Consider the following 21016-nt stretch of genomic DNA (forward strand, 5'->3'; position numbering starts at 1 on the left):
ATTTAACCGGCAGTAAGATTCAAGATAATTCCGACTTCGATTTATATTAAAGTAGTTATAAAAAATATATGTATGTTGATCTGTTGATAAGCAATATTTAATGAAATGAGGTAACTTTTTTATATCTAACTATAAAACGAATAAACCAATATATAAGAAACTTATATCAGAAGTTGCAGCTTCTTCACGTTTCGGAGAAGGAATTAGTATATAATATTATTATATAGGTATATATATGCTCTTATCAGTTTCACGATTACTATAGAATTATGACTTGAATAATGAACTTAACTAACCTCCTTTCAATGATCACATAACAACAAGAACGTTTGATTTTCGAACGCGAAATATTTCAATGTATTTTAAAAACACCTCATTATACGCTAAATGAAGTTATTTGTAGCGTTAATTGAAATTCGGTTAACCTAAAATCAATCGTAAAATCGAACAAATCGCAATATTTGCGGTGTAAATTAATAATGTAGCCATTAAATAAGCCGACGTTATTACCCATTTTGCTTCTCCGTTGTAATCTCTTTATTTAGTACCCACTGTTTTATTTGCATGGGGATTAAAACCGTTATCCCATGGTTCGTGATTGATTTTATAAAACGAATGAGTGAAACGCATACATTACCAAATATATTATTAATATAAAGAACTATGATAAGGTTCCATTACCTTCAAACTTCAAAGATACATGTTTTTTATTTATTTTTTATACTTATGTGCTTTTCGGGATTTCGTGGTACGCGAAACAAAAAACAAAAACCGACCAACAAAATACTCGCATTTATATTAATAAGGAGAAAACGAATTAAATTAATTGGATTGAGTACATTGCCGGCGGCTAATGCAAGGGTTAGCCATCTGTCTACGCAGGACATGCAAGCCTAGGTGCACAATATACCCTTACTCACATAGTCTGCTGGAACTTAAATCTGTCACAACTCGAAAAATATCAGCGGTACCAACGTCTTGACCCGCTACAAAGATGGTGTAAAGTCAACAACAACAACAACAAAAACAACAGTACCAGCCTGTTAATTCCTACAGCTGTTAGCCCAGCTCCCTTTTAGAAGGTTTGGAGCACATTCTACCACGCTGCTCCAATGCGGGTTGTTGGATACACATGCGGCAGAATTTCGAAGAAATAAGACACATTCAGTTTTCCTCACGATGTTTTCCTTCATCGCCGAGCACGAGATGAATTATAAATACAAATTAAGCACATGAAAATTCAGTGGTGCTTGTCTGGGTTTGAACCCGAAATTATAGGTTAAGATTTTTTTATTTACCATCGCAGTCAATCGGAATAGGCTGCCTAATAATTACAGCTAGTAATCACAGCCAGTTCAATTTAATGATAAAAGTTGGACTTTTTAAATAAACGAACGATCTGAATAAGAATCGCGTAAGCCTGCTTGAATTAAGCATATTTTGAATTGTATTTAATTGCAATGAACCCGCACTCGCAACGGTGATTTCGTTTCATTTATAATTATCCGATTTCAATCTCGTCGTTATTACAAATTATACTATAAATAAATATATTCAAATTTATTTTAAAGCTTAAAAATATGATCCGTATTGAGTTAAAATCGAAATAAATTAATGTATTAACCGTATTCGCCTTCGTGTGTACGTGAACACGTACTAAGCAAAAACAATTTGCCAGTCAGATGCATATTCTAAAAAGCCGATTAAGCGGAAACTAAATCGGTTAATTATTTATCAAACTGTTGTACAATAAACGGTACAGAGTAATGCTAATGAACGAATATCGTACCGGTCATTTTACACGCGTGTAATTTTGAACAGTCAGCATTCAGTTATTCCGACGTTTGCTTATTTGATAATATGCCTAATTAGCTGAAAATCGCTAATTGGTATATTTGTTATTTTATAAAAAGTTACATTGAATACGATTCCATTGATTGTACTTTATTAATGACGTCAGTTTTACATGGTATGTACCTATATATAAAAACTAATATAAATATACAAACTCGTTTGCCACTTATGAAATTTAAAAAAAAGGTGACTACCAACGCCCATGGACATCTGCAAAACCAGGCTTGCAGGTGTATTGCCGGCCTTTAAGGAAGGAGTACGCTCTTTTCTTGAAGGTTCCCAAGTCGTATCGGTTCGGAAAAACTCGCCGCCTGGTTCCACAGAGTGGTTGTGCGAGGCAGAAAATGGCTTCAAAATCGCGCTGTTGTGGATTTGTTATTTGTTAACGTAAAATATCATCATGGCTACGAATATAAGCTTATATTAATTATGTTATTAAAACTACGTTACCATTATAGAGGTCCAATGTAAAAAACAGCTTACCTGTAAAAAAATACAATTCAATGAGTATCATATATAAAAAAAAACAGATGAATGTCCCATATGATTTTTTAAATTTAGAATAAGAATATACATGACTTGGCTATTTGATTTGATTTGATCAAAACATTGGCGGAATATGAATTGTTTCATACAGCCAATGCTCTGCCAATATGACCAACATATCAAAGTAGGGTTCTTTGTGTTTTTGAACTGGCTTAATGTCTTTCAAACCGAATCACAATAATGCATTAAATACATACATATTAATGGGATTTTTCCCCAAACGTATTTCCGAAAAATCCAACCACCAGGTATTACACATTGAAAAAGCAATAACAGTTGCATATACTAATATGTCAAATATTGGCTGAATAGGTTTAACAATTTATTATTGAAAGCGACGTAATGGAACACAGATTAAATGTAGTCGAAAGATTTAATCTCTCGTGTATCAGTAAAGCTCTTGATAGTTTATAAATAAATATTCAATGTCCTAAACCTAGCAGAATAAATGGTATTTTGGTACGAAAATATTGGAAAAAATGTTTTTTTTTGTGAGTAGGTACATTGGATTCCTTTGTTTTTTTTTTTCTTTCATTTAGATAATTATTTCAAAATAGTTTGAATATGTACGATATGGATTTATTTTGATGTATATTTATTTTTACCGTTTCAACATATTATTCTTTAAATATGATATTAATAAGTTATTAATAATTAATTTTAAGCTTATGAAATGTATTACAACTATTCAGACGTAATCATAAAATACGCCGAAGGAAATCAAATTTTTATTTTTTTTTGTAATTGGTAGCTAATGGATCGACAGTCACCATCGACGATAGACATTGGCGCAAATATTAACCATTACCGCCAATGCGCCACCAACTAAGATTTGTGCAAGTCCATCTGGGTAGGAACCACCCACTCATCAGATACCGCCAAACAGCAATACTCAGTATGTTGTGTTCTGGTCGCCTAGGGATATAACATCTTTATTCCTTACGTTGGTAGCGCTAATGTATATGAACGGTGGTGACCACTTATCAGGTGGCCCGTTTGTTCATCCGCCTACCTATACCATAAAAAAGGCCTATATAAAAAAATATGATTTCATCCGATAAACAACTCAATTATATATATGTATGTGCATATACTTTATACATTTGTTAAAGGCAAACCGAACAGTCCGCGCGGTAAACATAAATCATCTCCAGATTGTTCTTGTAGCAATTGTTTTGCCTACAGTACTTCGAAATTAAATAACAATTTTACGCTTCTATTTCATGGCAATATGACATTTTAAAGTACAATTCCTTTTAACTAATTCAATTATTTTTTTGTGGCTTTTATTTATGCCACGAAGGCACAGATTATTTCGCCAAAATATTGAATATAAAGTAGTGTGACATTATCGCAATGAGCGTGATGCGTTACAGCGTCTGTGTGCAACTTGCTCATTTCGAATGGTTCAGCTGTTCTCCGATTGCATTAGTTTTTTACATAAAATCAGAAGAAGAACATACAAACTTTAAGCATGAGATTTTCTAAGAAAAAAACACAATAGCATTAGCCTAGGATCTGCAGTCGTTGAAGCTACCCCGTGATGATAAGGGAAAAAATAATCCAAAATGTTATTTATTACAGAGACTAAAACATTCAAATAAAAGCTAAGTTGATTAAACTATTAAGAGCGCTTTGGGCTCCGTCTCAACGTCCGTTCCCATAGATCGATATGACAATCATCGTAAAACGTAATCAGAGAAATCACTTCAAAGACGGTATCACATCTTGGCAGATAATAAACGATGCTCGAATCTGAATTCTGTAGCACAAGATGCAGCCCTTTCACGATAAGGCCGGCAGATGTCGCTGATGTAATTGCGCTCGCCTTTGTGCCATTTCTAATGAAAGGTCGAAACTGATATTGCTATCTTTAATCAACGCGAAACTTGCGCCCGCATACGATGCGGGTTATGTTGCAGACAGTTTTGGTTCCACGGCATATTTTGAAATGGCTGCTCTGTGATAATGATAACTGCTTAAAGCTGTTTGGTTCGTTTGTACACGTTCGTAAGGTAAATTTTGTAGTGTATTCGAACCTTAATTTGGGTACCTAAATTGCTGGTTTTATTATTATTTTAATATTAGTATGAATATAATGAATATTCATATGTATACGTGCAGTTTTCAAGATCCCGGGTTCCGATTAAGGTTCAAGCCAATAAAATAAGTTATGCTATAGTTTACTTAGTAATTTCTCAGTAGCAGACAGTTTGGTCGTTAGTTGTCGTATGTGATGATACCCCACTTTCGCCGGGCAATGTCCATGAGTGCTTAGGCTTATGTGTTTCGCACAACCCTGTTTAATATCATACATCCTACTCAGTTGACTCATCGTCGTTGCTGATATCGTTCAGGATGACTATATACGTATAACACAATTTCAAATAAAACTAAAAATCTTTGATTTAAGACAACATGCCCTCTTCCCTCTTCCTCTCATCATCTTGAATTAATCCGCATAACGACTACGCAGAATTGTAAGGAAACTAATCTCTTTGAGACAATACCGGCATATCTTTGGTTTACGACGGCCGTCTGACTGAATCTACAAATATTTGAACAACCATCTCACTATGGCAACTATTGTGTAGGTCAAACTAATTTGGGAGCTTCCAAAGCCTTAATTCAATTTTGCATAGAGATCATCAGCTAAATTAATTAAGTTAAGACTTTTATAAGACCCTTTGATTGTGTTCAAGCGAAATGTGAAATGCAATATATCATTTTTATTTATATATATAAATCTAAACATGACGTGTGGCCCAGTGGTTACAAAACGTGAATATTAAACGATGATTGAGAGTTCAAACCCGGGGCAAGCACCAATGGTTTAATTTTTTAATACATCTCGTGCTCGGCGGCGAAGAAAAATATCATAAGGAAACCTGCACTTAGTGTATGAGAATCTTCCACGTGCGTCCACATACCACATTCGTGAAGGCATTCGCGTTAGGTTAGTATACTTAACCGACTCAAAAAAAGAGAGAGAGAGGTTTTTTTTTTATTAGGTTATCAATTTGATCGCATTTATTGTTAAATTATCGTTATTTTAGTTCTGCCTCATTTCGAACATAATTTAATTTGTCCCGTTTAATTAAAAACAATATACATCGTATTATTTTTAAAAGTATACAATCTGACAAGATTTTTATATAAGCTAAAATTCCTTACAATTTTCCGGTAACATATAAATATCTTGTATCTAGTTGATATTTATTTAATAGTTACATTCTAATAATAATGCAGGCAACTATAAAAGAAGTCGTTAAAACAAACGCGATTTAACTCATTAGAGTCGGACAGACTTTCCTCCGGTAAGCGTTCCGCTCCGACGCATGTGAGTTCCTCGGCGCCCATATATCACTTAGTCAACAGAAACCGCGCATGCGTCGAACAAACTTATATTACAACTTCTCGCTGAGGGATACGATATCAATAATTTACGTAATCATTTCAACTTTGACGGTTTTTTATAGGACATTAAATGTCATTGAACTGTAATGAAAAGGAAATTAGATTGCCTTTTCGCGTGTGATTTGCTTCGACGGAGATCCTTGCCCGTTCATCATTTGCTCGTTTAAATGTCCGTATATATTAACCTTTTAAAAACCTCTTCACGCCTTCAGAAACTATATATTTAATAATAAAAGTTAATTAATAATTTACGAGTCAACGGTTCGTATCGCTAGGGGTAAATTTAATTGATCGTATTTTTTTTATTATTAATTAAGTCAAAGTCAAAAATCTTTACTCAATATAGAAGTGTTTACACTTGCTTATTGATTGTCAAAAATCTACCACCGGTTCGGAATTGATCCACCACTCATATCACCTCGGACCTGAGAAGAACCGGCGAAAGAAACTCAGCAGGATATATATATATTTTTTTAACCATTTTCCATTTACAATTATAATTATATTTTAGTTATTTGAAACAGCCTGGAGGCAATCATTTCATTCCCAAGGTGTGCAGTCAACTAAAAAGTCATTAGTGTTGTAATATCCTTTAGCACACAAAAGCTCTTTAACGATTCTTTTGAATTTTATAATTGAATAATTTTGAAGTACTAGTTCGTTCGGAACAAACAGCCAAACAGAAAACTATTAGCATTAGTAATATTAGTAGCATAAATATTTATCAAACCAAAGCTTTCTTACAACTAAAAAGAAATCTACTTTGAGATTAACCTTATTGTATCTCGTGGTTCTTTCTTTCCTCTTTTGTGTGAGTCCGTACAAAAATATTAAAAAATGAATAAAATATGAACCACCTGTATAAACCTACGAGGCTAGAATAGTAATCAAGTATTTTCATGTTGAAAATAATATACATAGGTATTTGTAAACATAACGTAAATATAATCTTGAATCAAGCCCGCGGCAAAATATGATATTTGTTACTTAGCCAATTGCTTGCAAAGCTTGGCGTATGTTTATCTTTATCGATTTTGTTTTTCGCGATTAAGGATTTCAAACGAAATGTATATTGCATTAAAATATTCGTATTACAGAGATATCGACAAAATTCACCGTTACAAATAACATAATAATCTATTTATACATTTTTTTATTGAGGCATGTAGTATTTTGATCGAATTGATATTATGAAATATGTAAAAATGTTACCATCATCACCATTATAAAAATTGTTGAAAATAGTAAGAGTACCGAATTTCTTGACGGTACTTCTCGGCAGAGTATACTGTCCGAAACGGTGGTTTACATTTAATTCTAAACTGGAAAATGACGATTTAAAAGCAGTTTTATTAGCTTATATAGTATATCATATAATTTCATATTTCACTTGCTCTTATTCCATTAACTGGATATTTTTACGATATACCTAAAACCCCCTGAAGATATACAGTTAAGTATGCTTCGTGTCATATGTCACTGAGCCATATATTTTTTCATTCTTCCGTTATCTTATACTTACATTCGACTTGCATATGTATCGTTAAACTCAATATAATATTCATCCTTCCATCATATCCATGCCATGATAATCAACTAACGTTCAGCATTGTTATCATGGACTTCTAATAATGAAACGGGCATGTATAAATTCTAAATATCTTTGATTAAGTTCTATAGGCTATCTTTTATTACTGTTCAAGTTAGCTTCATCTTTTTGACGGACGGGCTAGTGATGAGAAACAGAAAATATAACATACATAACAGTCGATGGAACGATGGAATGCGTAATTCAAATTAGAATTCAATTATTTTATAACTTATTTTTCTAAAAAGAGTTAAACCAGCTAAAGAGACCCCAACCCAATGATATTTAATAAGGATTTATGTAATCGATATTTGTAGCAGTTACTGCCTGTTATTCGCGTCCTTACCGTCCAACCGATGTAACATTGTGCAAGCGTCTATTATTTTCATTGTTTCTATTTAAATTTTACTTTGAAGCAATAATATATAATAGACAGTCTTAAAATTTTCGGATAACGCTTGAATCTTTAGAAACTTTTGTATTATATGTATTTTTTCTAAATATTTTTACAATTTTTAAAATCATTAAATTAAGAGAATAATATGTTCGTCATTGCAAAGTTATGTCGATCAGAAAAATTTACATCTGTCAAAATGATCAAGCTATCTTGTACAGGGTGTAGTTATAAATACATAAGCGCTTATGTATTAATTTTTAATAATGTTTTAATGACGCATCGTGGTTATATAGTGATATACTTTTTTTATTTTATAGGCGGACGGGCGAATGGACCACCTGACGGTAAGTGCTCTAAACCGCCCATAGACATTGGCGCTGTAAGAAATAACAACTATTATTTTCATTGTAAATGTGGCATCAACTATGGGAATTAAGATGTTATATATTTAACACAACAATACAAAGTATTTCAGTTTGCACAAAGCCTTATCACCATGTACAATGTAAAGGACTACCTTGCACAAAGCCTTATCACCATGTACAATGTAAAGGACTACCTTGCACAAAGCCTTATCACCATGTACAATGTAAAGGACTACCTTGCACAAAGCCTTATCACCATGTACAATGTAAAGGACTACCTTGCACAAAGCCTTATCACCATGTACAATGTAAAGGACTACCTTGCACAAAGCCTTATCACCATGTACAATGTAAAGGACTACCTTGCACAAAGCCTTATCACCATGTACAATGTAAAGGACTACCTTGCACAAAGCCTTATCACCATGTACAATGTAAAGGACTACCTTGCACAAAGCCTTATCACCATGTACAATGTAAAGGACTACCTTGCACAAAGCCTTATCACCATGTACAATGTAAAGGACTACCTTAAGACGATTATTATGAATGCAAATATCTAATGAGGCTGTCACACTATAAATGAACTGAAACAAACGAGGCAACTTTATTGTCTTGGCGTGCATGACAGTTACGGTTAAAACTTGCCGAATGTCATACTACTTCACTAGTTTTTTGATATGTACTTATTAGCCAACCGTTGGTCACTATTTTTTTTTCGACGAGTTCTCAGTGTTGTCAGTGTATTTAGACATTTAAATAATCTTAATAATGATTAGTAATTTTATTTTATAAATTGTCTCGGTTTGAACTTTGTTTGAGCCGGTATGGTACGAAAAACTGCACACCTCGTTCTCAAGACGAATCAAGTTATTTTATTAAATCATTGATGTATACGACTCTAATATTTTTTTCAATTAATTAATCTTCACCAAAAATCCATACTGCGATCCACTTTGACCTGTTGATTATGGAAATTAAACGCCTTTGATCAACGCAGTGCCACGTACTGATTCGTAATGGAATTCGCAAAAATTTGCATCATTAAAAGTCGATTGAATTTACCTGTTTTCATTTGGGCACCGTTGACGCGGGCTATTGCAATCACGGCTGTCATTCTTGATTTTGAATTAATGAAGACGCACCGACGATTAAAACTTTTCACGACTTTTTTTCACGACGACATTTACTAATTATATGTTTATTTATTTTTTTATTCTAAGGAAACGTTATAAAGACGACATCCGTTTCAGAATCACGAAGTAGCAGAACTCAACTCAATCTATACTATTGCTCCTTTTAATATTTTAAGATGTCTTTATTTTAAGATTTTTAATTTGATATATTACGCATAAACGTTATAACTGAAAGCTATATATATATATATTATTTAGATGAAATTAGAGTTCATTCTTATATAAGATGCAAGAACGTTTATTGATAGATCGCAAATTGTAGTTCAAGCGCAAAATAGATTAATTGTATTGTAAGTTTGTACACAAAGTGGAGTCTGTCAATTTCCGAGCTCCGAACTTAGGACCTGAAAATCTGCAGCGGCAGAACTCTCCCAATAGATCAACTAGACAGAGGTAGATGCTATAAATATATTCCTTAAAGTCGTTTTTACTCAGGTGAATCGATTAAATTTCGTATGCTTCCGCGATTCGGCAAATTAGATCGGCACTCCAAACGGTCAGAAGTCGACACCGGGCCCTTCAGCTGATCTCACGCTATCCGTCCTCTTAGCAATCACGAGGAAATTTAAAAAACTTGTCAAGATTACATCGTTCAACGATGTTTGGTTCCATATTATTAATATTTATTAAAAACTTTGTTCATCATAAATGAACAGTGATAATAATGGTTCGAAATTTGAAACTAAATAATCATATTAATTTTTTTATTTAAATATCAAAAATACATTTTTACTCATCTAAAAATACCTTCCAGTTTTAACAAAATAATTAATTAAGAAATATTTACACCATTAAATAAATACAGTTACCAAATTATAAATTAATCATCGTTTAATATAAAATTAAGATATTGTACGGAGGAACCCTAAGCGGGAAGAAGATTATTCCCTTTTTCTCGCGGATCGGAAGCAGATCCCATTTCCTCCGACAACATCAAAGTCAGATAGCAATCAGTTTTTATTCGAATCAGCAATATTTTGTACGACATCGACTAGTTAGCTCGTTTCGTTCAATTTGTTTGACGTTAATTGTTCCAAGATATTATTTATTTTTATTAAACGACCTGCGTTTATATTTCGATTAAGTAAAATATACATTATGCACCTTTTTATATGAATAAAGCAATGCATAAAAACACTCAGGTTAAGATTTATTTTTTGAATATTATAATTAGTGTTAATATTAATTTTAATATTGCGATATCGATTTATTTATATACTGCGTGAGTTACTTTTTAATTTGTATACTTGATAGCTAGGTATTGTGTCACTACAAAATAATTAAACCAAACAAACCAACTTTATTATCTTTGAGTGCGTGACAGCTACGCTTGACACTCGACAAACCTCATTCTACTTTATTAGTGTGTGTGTACTTAGTAGCCAAGAGGTGGCCGCTATTTTTTCCCATGCTGGTTTGTCAATCTAAGATTGTATATATTTTTTAATACTTTACAGGTATTTATGTCAACTTTTTTATGTTACCTACATTATTTCCACAACTATGTGGTTAAGCACATAGTTTCATTATAAATGAAATCATTGTGGAAAACTGAAAAATAAAATTGACAATATGTGTAATATTTTTTGCTCGACGAGAGAGCATTAATTTGAAATATTGATTAAAAAAACACGGAACCATTAAATCATTGTAGCATCGGCATCAATAAAGCAAAAAGCAATCGTCTACATCTACAGATGGCTGTTATTCCCAAATACAACGTTTCAATCCGCTATTTCCTCAGCAGTCACAGGTGAGATTTATCTCCGGATAATTGGATAAAGAACGCGTTCGCGAGAAGTGATACGGTGTGGAAGGAGTCGAAAGAAAGGCAAAGGGGAGGAAAGAGGACTAATATGTTTGTTCGAGCGAACGATATTCCTGCTAACGCATAGAAATCAATGGAACACCTGTATCGATCAATAAATCACATGCATTTTGATATCGTATCGCGATTAGCAACTAACAACAATGCTGATGCATTGTACGAACGCAATAATACGATATTCATATTTTTCAGTTCACGTTGATTTCTTTGTTATTTGAACTAAAGTCAAATGTAATTTGTGAGTATTAAAAATGTTATTGTTGTTAAGTAAAAAATAACACGTGAATCGTAACCTATGATTACAGGTTCGAGTCACTGTGCTTAATTTGTGTTAACACTTGTGGGTTTTCTGGGTTTTTATGAAAATAAAACACAGTCCAATAATTGGTACACTTCAATTTATAATACTCGGACAGCGTAACGTTGTGCCAGGACTTATTAAAACAACAGAATATCTTCCTTTGGCGCGTATTACCCTTTTTATATCAAATAATCGGAAGTCAGTTTACGAACTAGTAAGGTTTAATTATTGTTCACAGCGTAACGAAATGGTTAATATTAATTAATTATAGAAATAAGGTATTGGTAAATAAATCACTAAAATATAATTGAGAATAGTTATTATATGCCACAATAGCTGGGCGCCTATGTGGTACTTGTTAACATTTGTGTTTATAGTTTATCTAATGCTCGGCGGCGAAGGAAAACATCGTAAGGAAACCTGCATGTGTGATACGACTACAATATAATATTGAATTATCCTGTATTTATTCAATATGATATCGTGTTATCATAGGATAAATTTCAACGTAAAGTTACCACGGGTTCGGGAAGTAGATTCCACAGAGAATATCCGACAAGAGAATCAGTTACTCTTTTCAATTAATTAAGTTACGTCCAATGAAATGATTACAAAATGAAAATCAACCAATAATAACGCCACGCTTATCTATCATCTATATAATCTTTGATCGAGTAATACGACTCATGAATGTATTTTTGAAATGAGATTGACGATTTTTGTCCCAGTGATTATGAGACGATAGCTGCACATAAAAAAAACGGTTACGGTCTCTTTTTGAAGAGCTCCAGTCATAGATGTGCAGAAAAATGAAGAGGATTCTTAATTGCTGTTTACTAAATTGTTACGATTTAATAAAGAATTAATTTTAGAGAGCGGAAAAAAGTTACTGGTTGGTCAGAGAATAAGAAAAAAAAAATTAAAAACATAAACAAAATTAAAGTACATTGTTATCGACAAACTCCAATTTTAACTTGATTAATGTATACTATTTAACATTAAAAATTTCATTTAAATAAAGTTTCATCGTTTTGGCGCCAAACGTAGACAAGTCTTGCAGTTTACAATGAAATTAAATAAAAAAAAAACCTGTCATAGGTGTCGAAATTTCTAAAAAATCTTCTGAATAAACCCGAAGTTTCGCGGGTGACCCTCTAGTCTACATATATAATCTGTAAACAAGTAATACGACTGACATAAGTCAGTAATAAAAATACTGTCATAAGAACGTATTTTTGAAATGGTCAAGTTAATACATTTACAGAATGTCGTTAAATAATCGATTACTTTGTATAGTTTTGATTGATTTTATTTTATCATGAGCTATATTTTTACAGTATTTAGTTCGATTCAAATATTTTCAATCGTATCGTCCGTTATTTTTTCAGACTATTGATATTCCTTTACACGGTGTTTTATAACAAAGTATACTATGTTGTGAAACCGGTTTTCATATTTAGATTATGTTTTTTGGAACTTGTATTTTTAAGCGACATGTTGGGTGTATTGATGATAAAATACTTAGCTTTGGAACATTTGAAATTAAAGGTATCTGACATGTTAGTTAAGATTATTACCGATTTTTGAAACGATGGTCTTTTTGGAAGAAGTTATTTTGCGCTTACATTAGTGTGATCTGTGGGGCTTTTACGGTTAGAGCACAGCAACTGTTGCTATAAAATATATGTTGTAGATATCAAATCATATAAAATATATATATATATATATATATATATCAGTATTATGGACCTATGCAGTAGCATGATACCCCATAATACTGATTTATCGACTGCAATATATATCAATCCGCAACAGATATTTGATAGCACCAGTTGCTATGCTATATCAAATAAAATCAAAATATACTTTATTCAAGGAGGCTTTTACAAGAACTTTTGAATCGTCATTTAACAAACTATTTAAAATAAAGCTTCCATCGGTTCGGAATGTAGATTCTACCGAGAAGAACTGGCAAGAAATTCAATGTCTTCTGCCTGGAATTCAACGAGCATTAACTCCACGCTTAATAACCGTAATAGCCTTGATTGATGTTCACCAGGAACATCTGTTTCTCTGTCTATTTGTATGGTACCCATACTTTTCTCACATGAGATTTTTAGTAACAATATTATTTTTGACATGTATACTTGGTGGCACGGCTTTGTGCAAGCCCGTCTGGGTAGGTATCATCCACTGATCAGATACTCTACCGCCAAACAGCAGTACTCAGTATTGTTGTGTTCCGGTTTGAAGGGTGATTGAGCCAGTGAAACTACAGGCACAAGGGACATAACATCTTAGCTCCCAAGGTTAGTGTCGCATTGGTGTGATGTAAGGAATGGTTATTATTTCTTACAGCATCAATACAAGGAATACAAAACAAGGAATGGAGATGGCTCAATCAGTTCGGAAATATATATTCTCAAACGTAGTTAATTTTTTCCATTGTCCGTTATTTAATACACAATATATATCGGAAGCAACTTCGTTCCAACTGTGTTTCCTACGACACGTCTTTTTTTTATTAATAAACAATGTGATTTTTAATTCAATTATAGCAATCGTAACATAATTCTCCCTGAAAACCGCGACGACTGAAATGTTATGCAAACATACGAATGAAACAAAGCGCCGTACCTAAAATGCGTTGGAAAATGTTTATTTGTAATTGTAATTACTGTTATTGGAAAGTATATTTTTCCAGTAATTCGAGCTCAAATTAAACCACGAATAAAGAGTAAATATTAATGAAAATAATGTACAGGGAAAATCATTCTGTAAATGTTGAATATCAATTTTACCAATGTGATATCGCAACGATGGTATTACTCTGCATTATATACGATGTCATGTTTTGTATATAATATAATGACATGACGCAAAATAATTATTATATACAAATTATTTAATGATAAATAATCATGTATATATTTATAACCCTTACGAAAAGGTGAATTGATTAATATTTAATCGTTAATATATTTAATTACAAAGATAGGGTTCTGTTCTGTTGGTATTTGTGACGTAATCGTCTTCTTACTTTGAATTTAATTAGAATCGTTTAACCATTCAAGCGTGATTGAGTAACAAGCAGCCAATCATACGAGCTTTCTTATCCATAATATGAATTAGATGAAACTAACAATCTTCTCTCAAAATTGTTCAAAAATTTGATTCTCTTATTATAGAACAAATATACTATATACATAAATATACATATATTTGCATGTTGTATTTTCTCTAATTAGTCACACTTTAACATTATATGAATGATTAAACTATCTATTAATAAATAGATTTAGCTTATTATAACTTTTCAACTTCGTAAAATTAGTAGAATTTTGCCTTATTTTACCGCTCGGTAATATCTAGTATTGTTGTGTTCCTGGAAACTAAGATGTTATGTCCCTTGTGGCTATAGTTCTTCCGACTCGCTCAACCAGAAGTCTGATCTTGTGTTTAACTCACTCACACTTCAAATGAGAAGGTTTGAAGGGTGATTGAGTCAAACACAACAATACTAATTATTGCTGCGACGGTAGAAAATATGAAGAATGCGACGGTAGAATATTGAAACGTGGTAGTATTTCCAAACACTATTCTAATACGAAGAAATATTCTAAACTCATGTTCATATGAGCTTATTAATTACTAGTTGTCGGATGCGGATTCACTCGTTTTGGGTTTAGCGTCAGGTCTTAACTATAAAACGGTAGCATATGTTCTTCCTTGGAGTTCAAACTTCCTGAGATCAAATTTCATCAAATTCGGTTCAGAGGGTTTGGGTTGAGGGTTTCATTGGTCATGAAAGCGTAAAAGACAGGCAGACTGACTGGCAGACAGACAAACAGACTTTATTATTTAATTGGTGCACAGAAGTGTATGCAATGTATTTCTTGTCGGTTCTTAAAAATATAAATCTCAAAAAATAATAATTTTTCATCAATTAATTTTATTTTTCATTATACAGTCTTAGTAAAATATAGTTAAATAACAATACAATTGTATAATGATGTTTTATCATATACAATTCATATTCATATAACAATTTGATTAATATTTTATCAAAATCATAAAACACTGCAGGCAAGTCCTGACCTCGTACAGGGATTCAATTTGAGCCACCTAGTGACTCGAAGATACAGAAAAATATTCACCAAAATCGGTCCAGCCATTGAGCAGTGAACTCATGACACACGTACAGAAGAATTTTATATACATTTATTAGTGAAAGTCCAAAAAGCCTAAATCTTTTAAATGTGTTAAGTTTAATACACACTGTAAACTTTACTTAGAAGTTTTATAAATAAGTACATCTAAATATTAACAATTTCAGATGAACTAATACTTAATTTAATTTATTTGTCTAAGTTGTTCAAATCTTGTTTGTAAAAGTTTTAAATTCATATTATTGGAACTGTTGTTGAGTACTATATAATAAGTCCATACATATAACATCATTTGTCTTGACTAAGTATCATCGTACATCCAAAACTACTAAAGACACAAAGCCGAAATTCGGAATATATAACTCTACATTACAAAATAAGCAACCGCTAAGAAAGGTTTCTTGGAAATTTCAACTTTAAGGAGTAATGGGAAGGGTAACTTTATATGGATTTCTTCAGTACGAAGCCGGGTTAGGCAGCCGGTAAATAATTAATACAGTTATTTTATAATACGGTAACATCCTCTATCAGAGAGCCGAGATGGCCCAGTGGTTAGAACGCGTGCATCTTAACCGATGATTTCGGGTTCAAACCCAGGCAGGCACCAATGAATTTTCATGTGGTTAATTTGTGTTTATATTTCATCTCGTGCTCGAAGGTGAAGGAAAACATCGTGAGGAAACATGCTTGTGTCTAATTTCAACGAAATTCTGCCACATGTGTATCCACTAACCCGCATTGGAGCAGCGTGATGGAATATGCTCCAAACCTTCTCCTCAAAGGGTGAGGAGGACTTAGCCCGGCAGTGGGAATTTTACAGGCTGTTAGTGTAATGTAATGTTACATCCTCTATAATGTCTTACAGCGAAATCAACATACCCATCAGTAGGTATGTGAAAAAAAACGATGACGTTTTTTATAAAATAATAGTAAATTAAAATTAAGTCTGGAAAATTGCGATTCCATACGACCGTTCGCCACCCCACGCTGAATATAACAGTTACGAAACGTCCGCCCCCTTCACGTGCCCGGAGGGAAGTGACTGACATAGAGAGAGTGCTCCGCGCTCAAACGTTCGCTTAATTCCGAATAAATTACCTTAATTTGCAATTTATTTGTGAAATTAACATTAAACATTAATATATAGATGTATTATGACTTATTCATTAATTCATTGGTGTTTTAATAATAATATAAATTCAGTTATTGATTTCGAAATTGTTGCTCAATCTATAGTATTGTCGCGAATGACATGACATTAACTTTTTCTGTTTTCGTGCGGAATCGACGGACAATCGCATGTTTAAGAGCCGTCGGTTTCATATTGATGAGAGATAGTAAAATGTATACATTTATTTATTTATTTTGCATGTTCTTAATTTGAACTTGTTAAAATTATCAAGCTCAGCGTTGTAGGAAAACATCCGGAAAGAAACTTGCATTTGATGAAAAGCAGCGTGGTAGATAAAGTTCTAAGTTTTCTCCTTAAATGGACTCTCCATTAGTCCAAGCTTTAGTCCAAAAGTGGGACATTATTAGAGTACTTCACATTTTATCTTTATATACAAAACACGATAAGAAACCAAACCAAATACATACCGAGAGAATACAAAAATTGTATGTAAATAATTTTTTTTTAAATAATACTTATATAACAATGTCACAAAATCCATAACGTCGTAATGATTTTTTTTCATATTATTAGAGAATCCAATTACAATACATTAAATAAAAACGATAAATGTCGTAAAAACCATTCGAAAGATGGATACCCAAACTAAATCGATTTCAATACAAACCTTTTAACTTTTTGATGTTCACATTGGGATACCACAGTCCCTTAACCCTACAAACATTACGTCTAACAATCATAGTAAATGGCGGTTTCATAGACTCCGAATGACCTTTTGAGATATCCATCCAAACTAATTATTATAAAGTACTTTAACTTTATAAAATAGAACATTGTACAAATCAAAATATATTGGCGTTAGGGTTTTGTGCAAGCAGGTGTGGGTAGGTACCGCTCATCACTCTACCGCTAAACAGCAAAGCAAAGCTTAGTATTATTGTAAGGCGAGTGAGTCTAACTACAGACATAAGGGACGTAAAATCTTAGTTTCCTAGGCTGGTGGCGGTTTGACAATGTCAGAATTTTTTTATATTTCTAATAAGGTCAACGAATTTGGGTGATAGTTATCACTTACCATAAGGTGGTCTCGTGTACGCCCACATATATTATACATAAAAATAAAATAAAATATTACAATCACGTTTGAATTTCCATTTATTATTAAATTAAATTTATATATATCATAATCAAAAAAATATAACTAAATGTATATATCTACCATAGAAATATGACCTACCGTGTAATGTAGACTAATACTATTAATGCAAAAGCAATACTGTATGTCTGTTTTCACGGCCGAACCAATTTTTATGCAATTTTTTGTGAATATATATGGAGATACTGGATATCAAACATAGGCTTTTTATATCTTACGATTAACCCCAATGCAAGCGAAATACACGACTACTAATCACCTATATAATCTTGTGAAAATATTTGTTTTGAACATACAATTTAATTTTACTAATCGACAAAGTTACAAAAATCTGCCGCTTTAATTATTGAAATGATTACCTGGCCCCAAGAAGGGTTTATTGGCTTTTTAAGAGTCGAAAACTTGGTTATAAAAGTGTTTAGTCATTCTATATTTTTTAACATGTTTATATAAAGATTTTCATTTTAAATAAAATTTCATGTTAATGTATAATAAGCCTGTAAAATTCCCACTGCTGTACTAAGGCCTCCTCTCCGTTTGAGGAGAAGGTTTGGAGCATATTCCATCACGCTGCTCCAATGCGGGTTAGTGGATACACATGTGGCAGAATTTCGTTGAAATTAGACACATGCATGTTTCCTCACGATGTTTTCCTTCACTGCCGAGCACGAGATGAATTATAAACACAAATTAAGCACATGAAAATTCAGTGGTGCTTGCCTTGGTTTGAACCCGTAATCATCGGTTAAGATGCACGCGTTCTAACCACTGGGCCATCTCAGTGCCTCTATATAAATAATAAATATATACAAAAACACATTCAGGTTAATGGTATTATTACATAAAAGTGGAACACAGGTTACAAAAGTTAGTCAAACATGTGATCGAATAGAATTAAAAGAAAATAATGTGAACAAAATAGTTAAACATATCTATCTACGTTCTATACTTACAAAGAATACTTCTCGATGGCAAGAACATTTTATCCCAGCATGATAAATAAAAACACATTCCTATAAACATTAACCAACAAAAAGTGCAATATGTAAAACATAAAAAATCAACAGTAAGTACACTAATGCGAAGCGAGCCTAAAGGAGTGAGCGAGATAGAATAAATTCCGATTCAAAACTACAGTTCGAAATTCGAAAATTGAAATAAGATAAAAAATAAGATCGAAAAATTTTAAAGATACACATTGCACGAAAATCTCGAACGATGGATGGGTGATTTAGACATATTTACAAAGTAAAGCCCACACAGAGAAGGGTTAGCGTGGCGTAATTCAAGAGCGGTGAATAATTCATACAGAATTCTGATTACCTTGACCATTTCACGTAATGCGACGGTCCTAGTGGCCTCTAGGTGCGGACGCCAAACCCGTTCTTTACGCCAAGCGATATTTAAGTCACTTATGGTCTAACACACCGCTCTTTTAAAAGTCTATAAAACTGTCTTCGTACGTTGTTCAGGATAATAGCGGGCCCTGAAAATTAATTAAAGGGTTAACTTCGAAACGAAGTAAATAAAACACTCAATCAAACGAAGCCGACCATTGTTTTAAGTACACTTTAATTAATTACAATATTACAGATTTTCTTCAACATCAGTGCAGTATAAATACATTAAAAAAAAAAAAAAAAACATTCGTTAGAAACTGTCGTTTTGATTCATTTAAAATGTACAAATAAAGGGCAACACGTTTTTATTACTTATAAATAACTTAAGCGTTAATTTTTTTTTTTATTAAAATGTATAAGCAAAGGGTGTAAAATATAAATATTTCATGAACGAACCGAGTACTTGCGGTGAGAGTATCGCGAGCGTCGTCAGGTTAAATCGACAGTGAAATAGGTAACCAATTTAGTTGACTCCGGTGTAGATATCTCAGTATTTTTTTCTTTTTAACCGAGTTTCGAGTTTGCTCGACGGAATTAGTTTACGCCAACGTTTGATCGGATATTCCTTTAAAGAAGTTAAGCGACGCTTCGTAACGAGTAATTCGTGCACCATTATACAAATAGCGGGATATTTTTGAGTATTTTTTGATGTAATTGAACTCGTTAGTGATTTCTGATTGAGGGCATTCTATGAACTTTGGCGAAGTTTTTGATTGGATTTGTTTCCAATAAGTTTCGCATCGGTTAAGTTTTGTGAAATTTGTGTTTAATTTATTTGCGTCTTAGGGCTAATGTTTTGGTATAACATGTTTATTTGTAATGATATAGCACAAGAATTTCATTTACGAGCTACAGAACAGACTTTTACCGTGAAATGAATTTAATTCATTTAAAACCATTAAAAAAAACAATAATTTCAAATTAATAAAATGTTAATTTAATGTTTAATTAAACTTTACAAATATAAGTTCTTCTTTTGATATACATGAAAAATGATAACCTTTTATATTATGATATGTTCAAGGCGATCTGACGTCACAGTTTATTTCTAAAATAAATTTATAGTTTACTATCTGGCCTCGGACTCTGATTTTGATTTTGTTGTTTTTTTTATAATTTATATGTTAAATAATCTACATATAACATCTATCATAACATTAATCGTAATATATTCAATATTATAAACACAGCATTTTGTTTAACTTTGCCTTTTTGTCAGTGCTGAATTAATGCTATCGTACCAAAGAGGTTTGTGAAAAATAAGGTTAACGTGTACCATCTGTTCACAAATGCATATATACATATATATTCAATTTCCAAGTACTTCAACGATTAATAGAATATTAAAAGCAAAAAACAATGAAGAAATAATACCGCTAAAATGTAAGAAAGAAAAACTGTTATTAAGGAAAATTTGTCACAAAAGAGCAGGTAAGGGGAAGATACCCATTTCGGCGCCCTAATTACGGAACTTTTGTACAATACGAGCATACCTACCTGCGAAATTTTTGTACCTCGCGTAATAGATCATCCGTGAACTTAAGAATTACTCGAGCACCTTTTCTTATACTTATATAATTTTTTTTTCTTTAACATAGTATAAATTGCCATAAGTGCCGTTGGAACACTTTCGAAATCGACTATTTTACTTTTAGACACTCGATGTG

The 21016-nt window shown here is 32.5% G+C and overlaps 1 protein-coding gene across 9 annotated transcripts in view; it reads right to left on the reverse strand.

Annotated features, from left to right (window-relative positions):
- Positions 1-21016, reverse strand: part of LOC113393181 (polypyrimidine tract-binding protein 2) — a 459009-nt gene that overhangs the window by 242221 nt on the left and 195772 nt on the right. For 2 of the 9 annotated variants that reach the window (XM_064215034.1, XM_026629927.2), the window contains exon 3: positions 19273-19435. The exons of the other annotated variants lie outside the window; for them this stretch is intronic. In XM_064215034.1, coding sequence (XP_064071104.1) covers positions 19273-19281 — 9 coding nt within the window. In that variant the 5' untranslated portion in view covers positions 19282-19435. The remainder of the gene's footprint in view (positions 1-19272; positions 19436-21016) is intronic. 9 annotated transcript variants of the gene reach the window in all.

Source organism: Vanessa tameamea, chromosome 6 (genome assembly GCF_037043105.1).
Source record: "Vanessa tameamea isolate UH-Manoa-2023 chromosome 6, ilVanTame1 primary haplotype, whole genome shotgun sequence".
Taxonomy (NCBI): Eukaryota; Metazoa; Arthropoda; class Insecta; order Lepidoptera; family Nymphalidae; genus Vanessa; species Vanessa tameamea.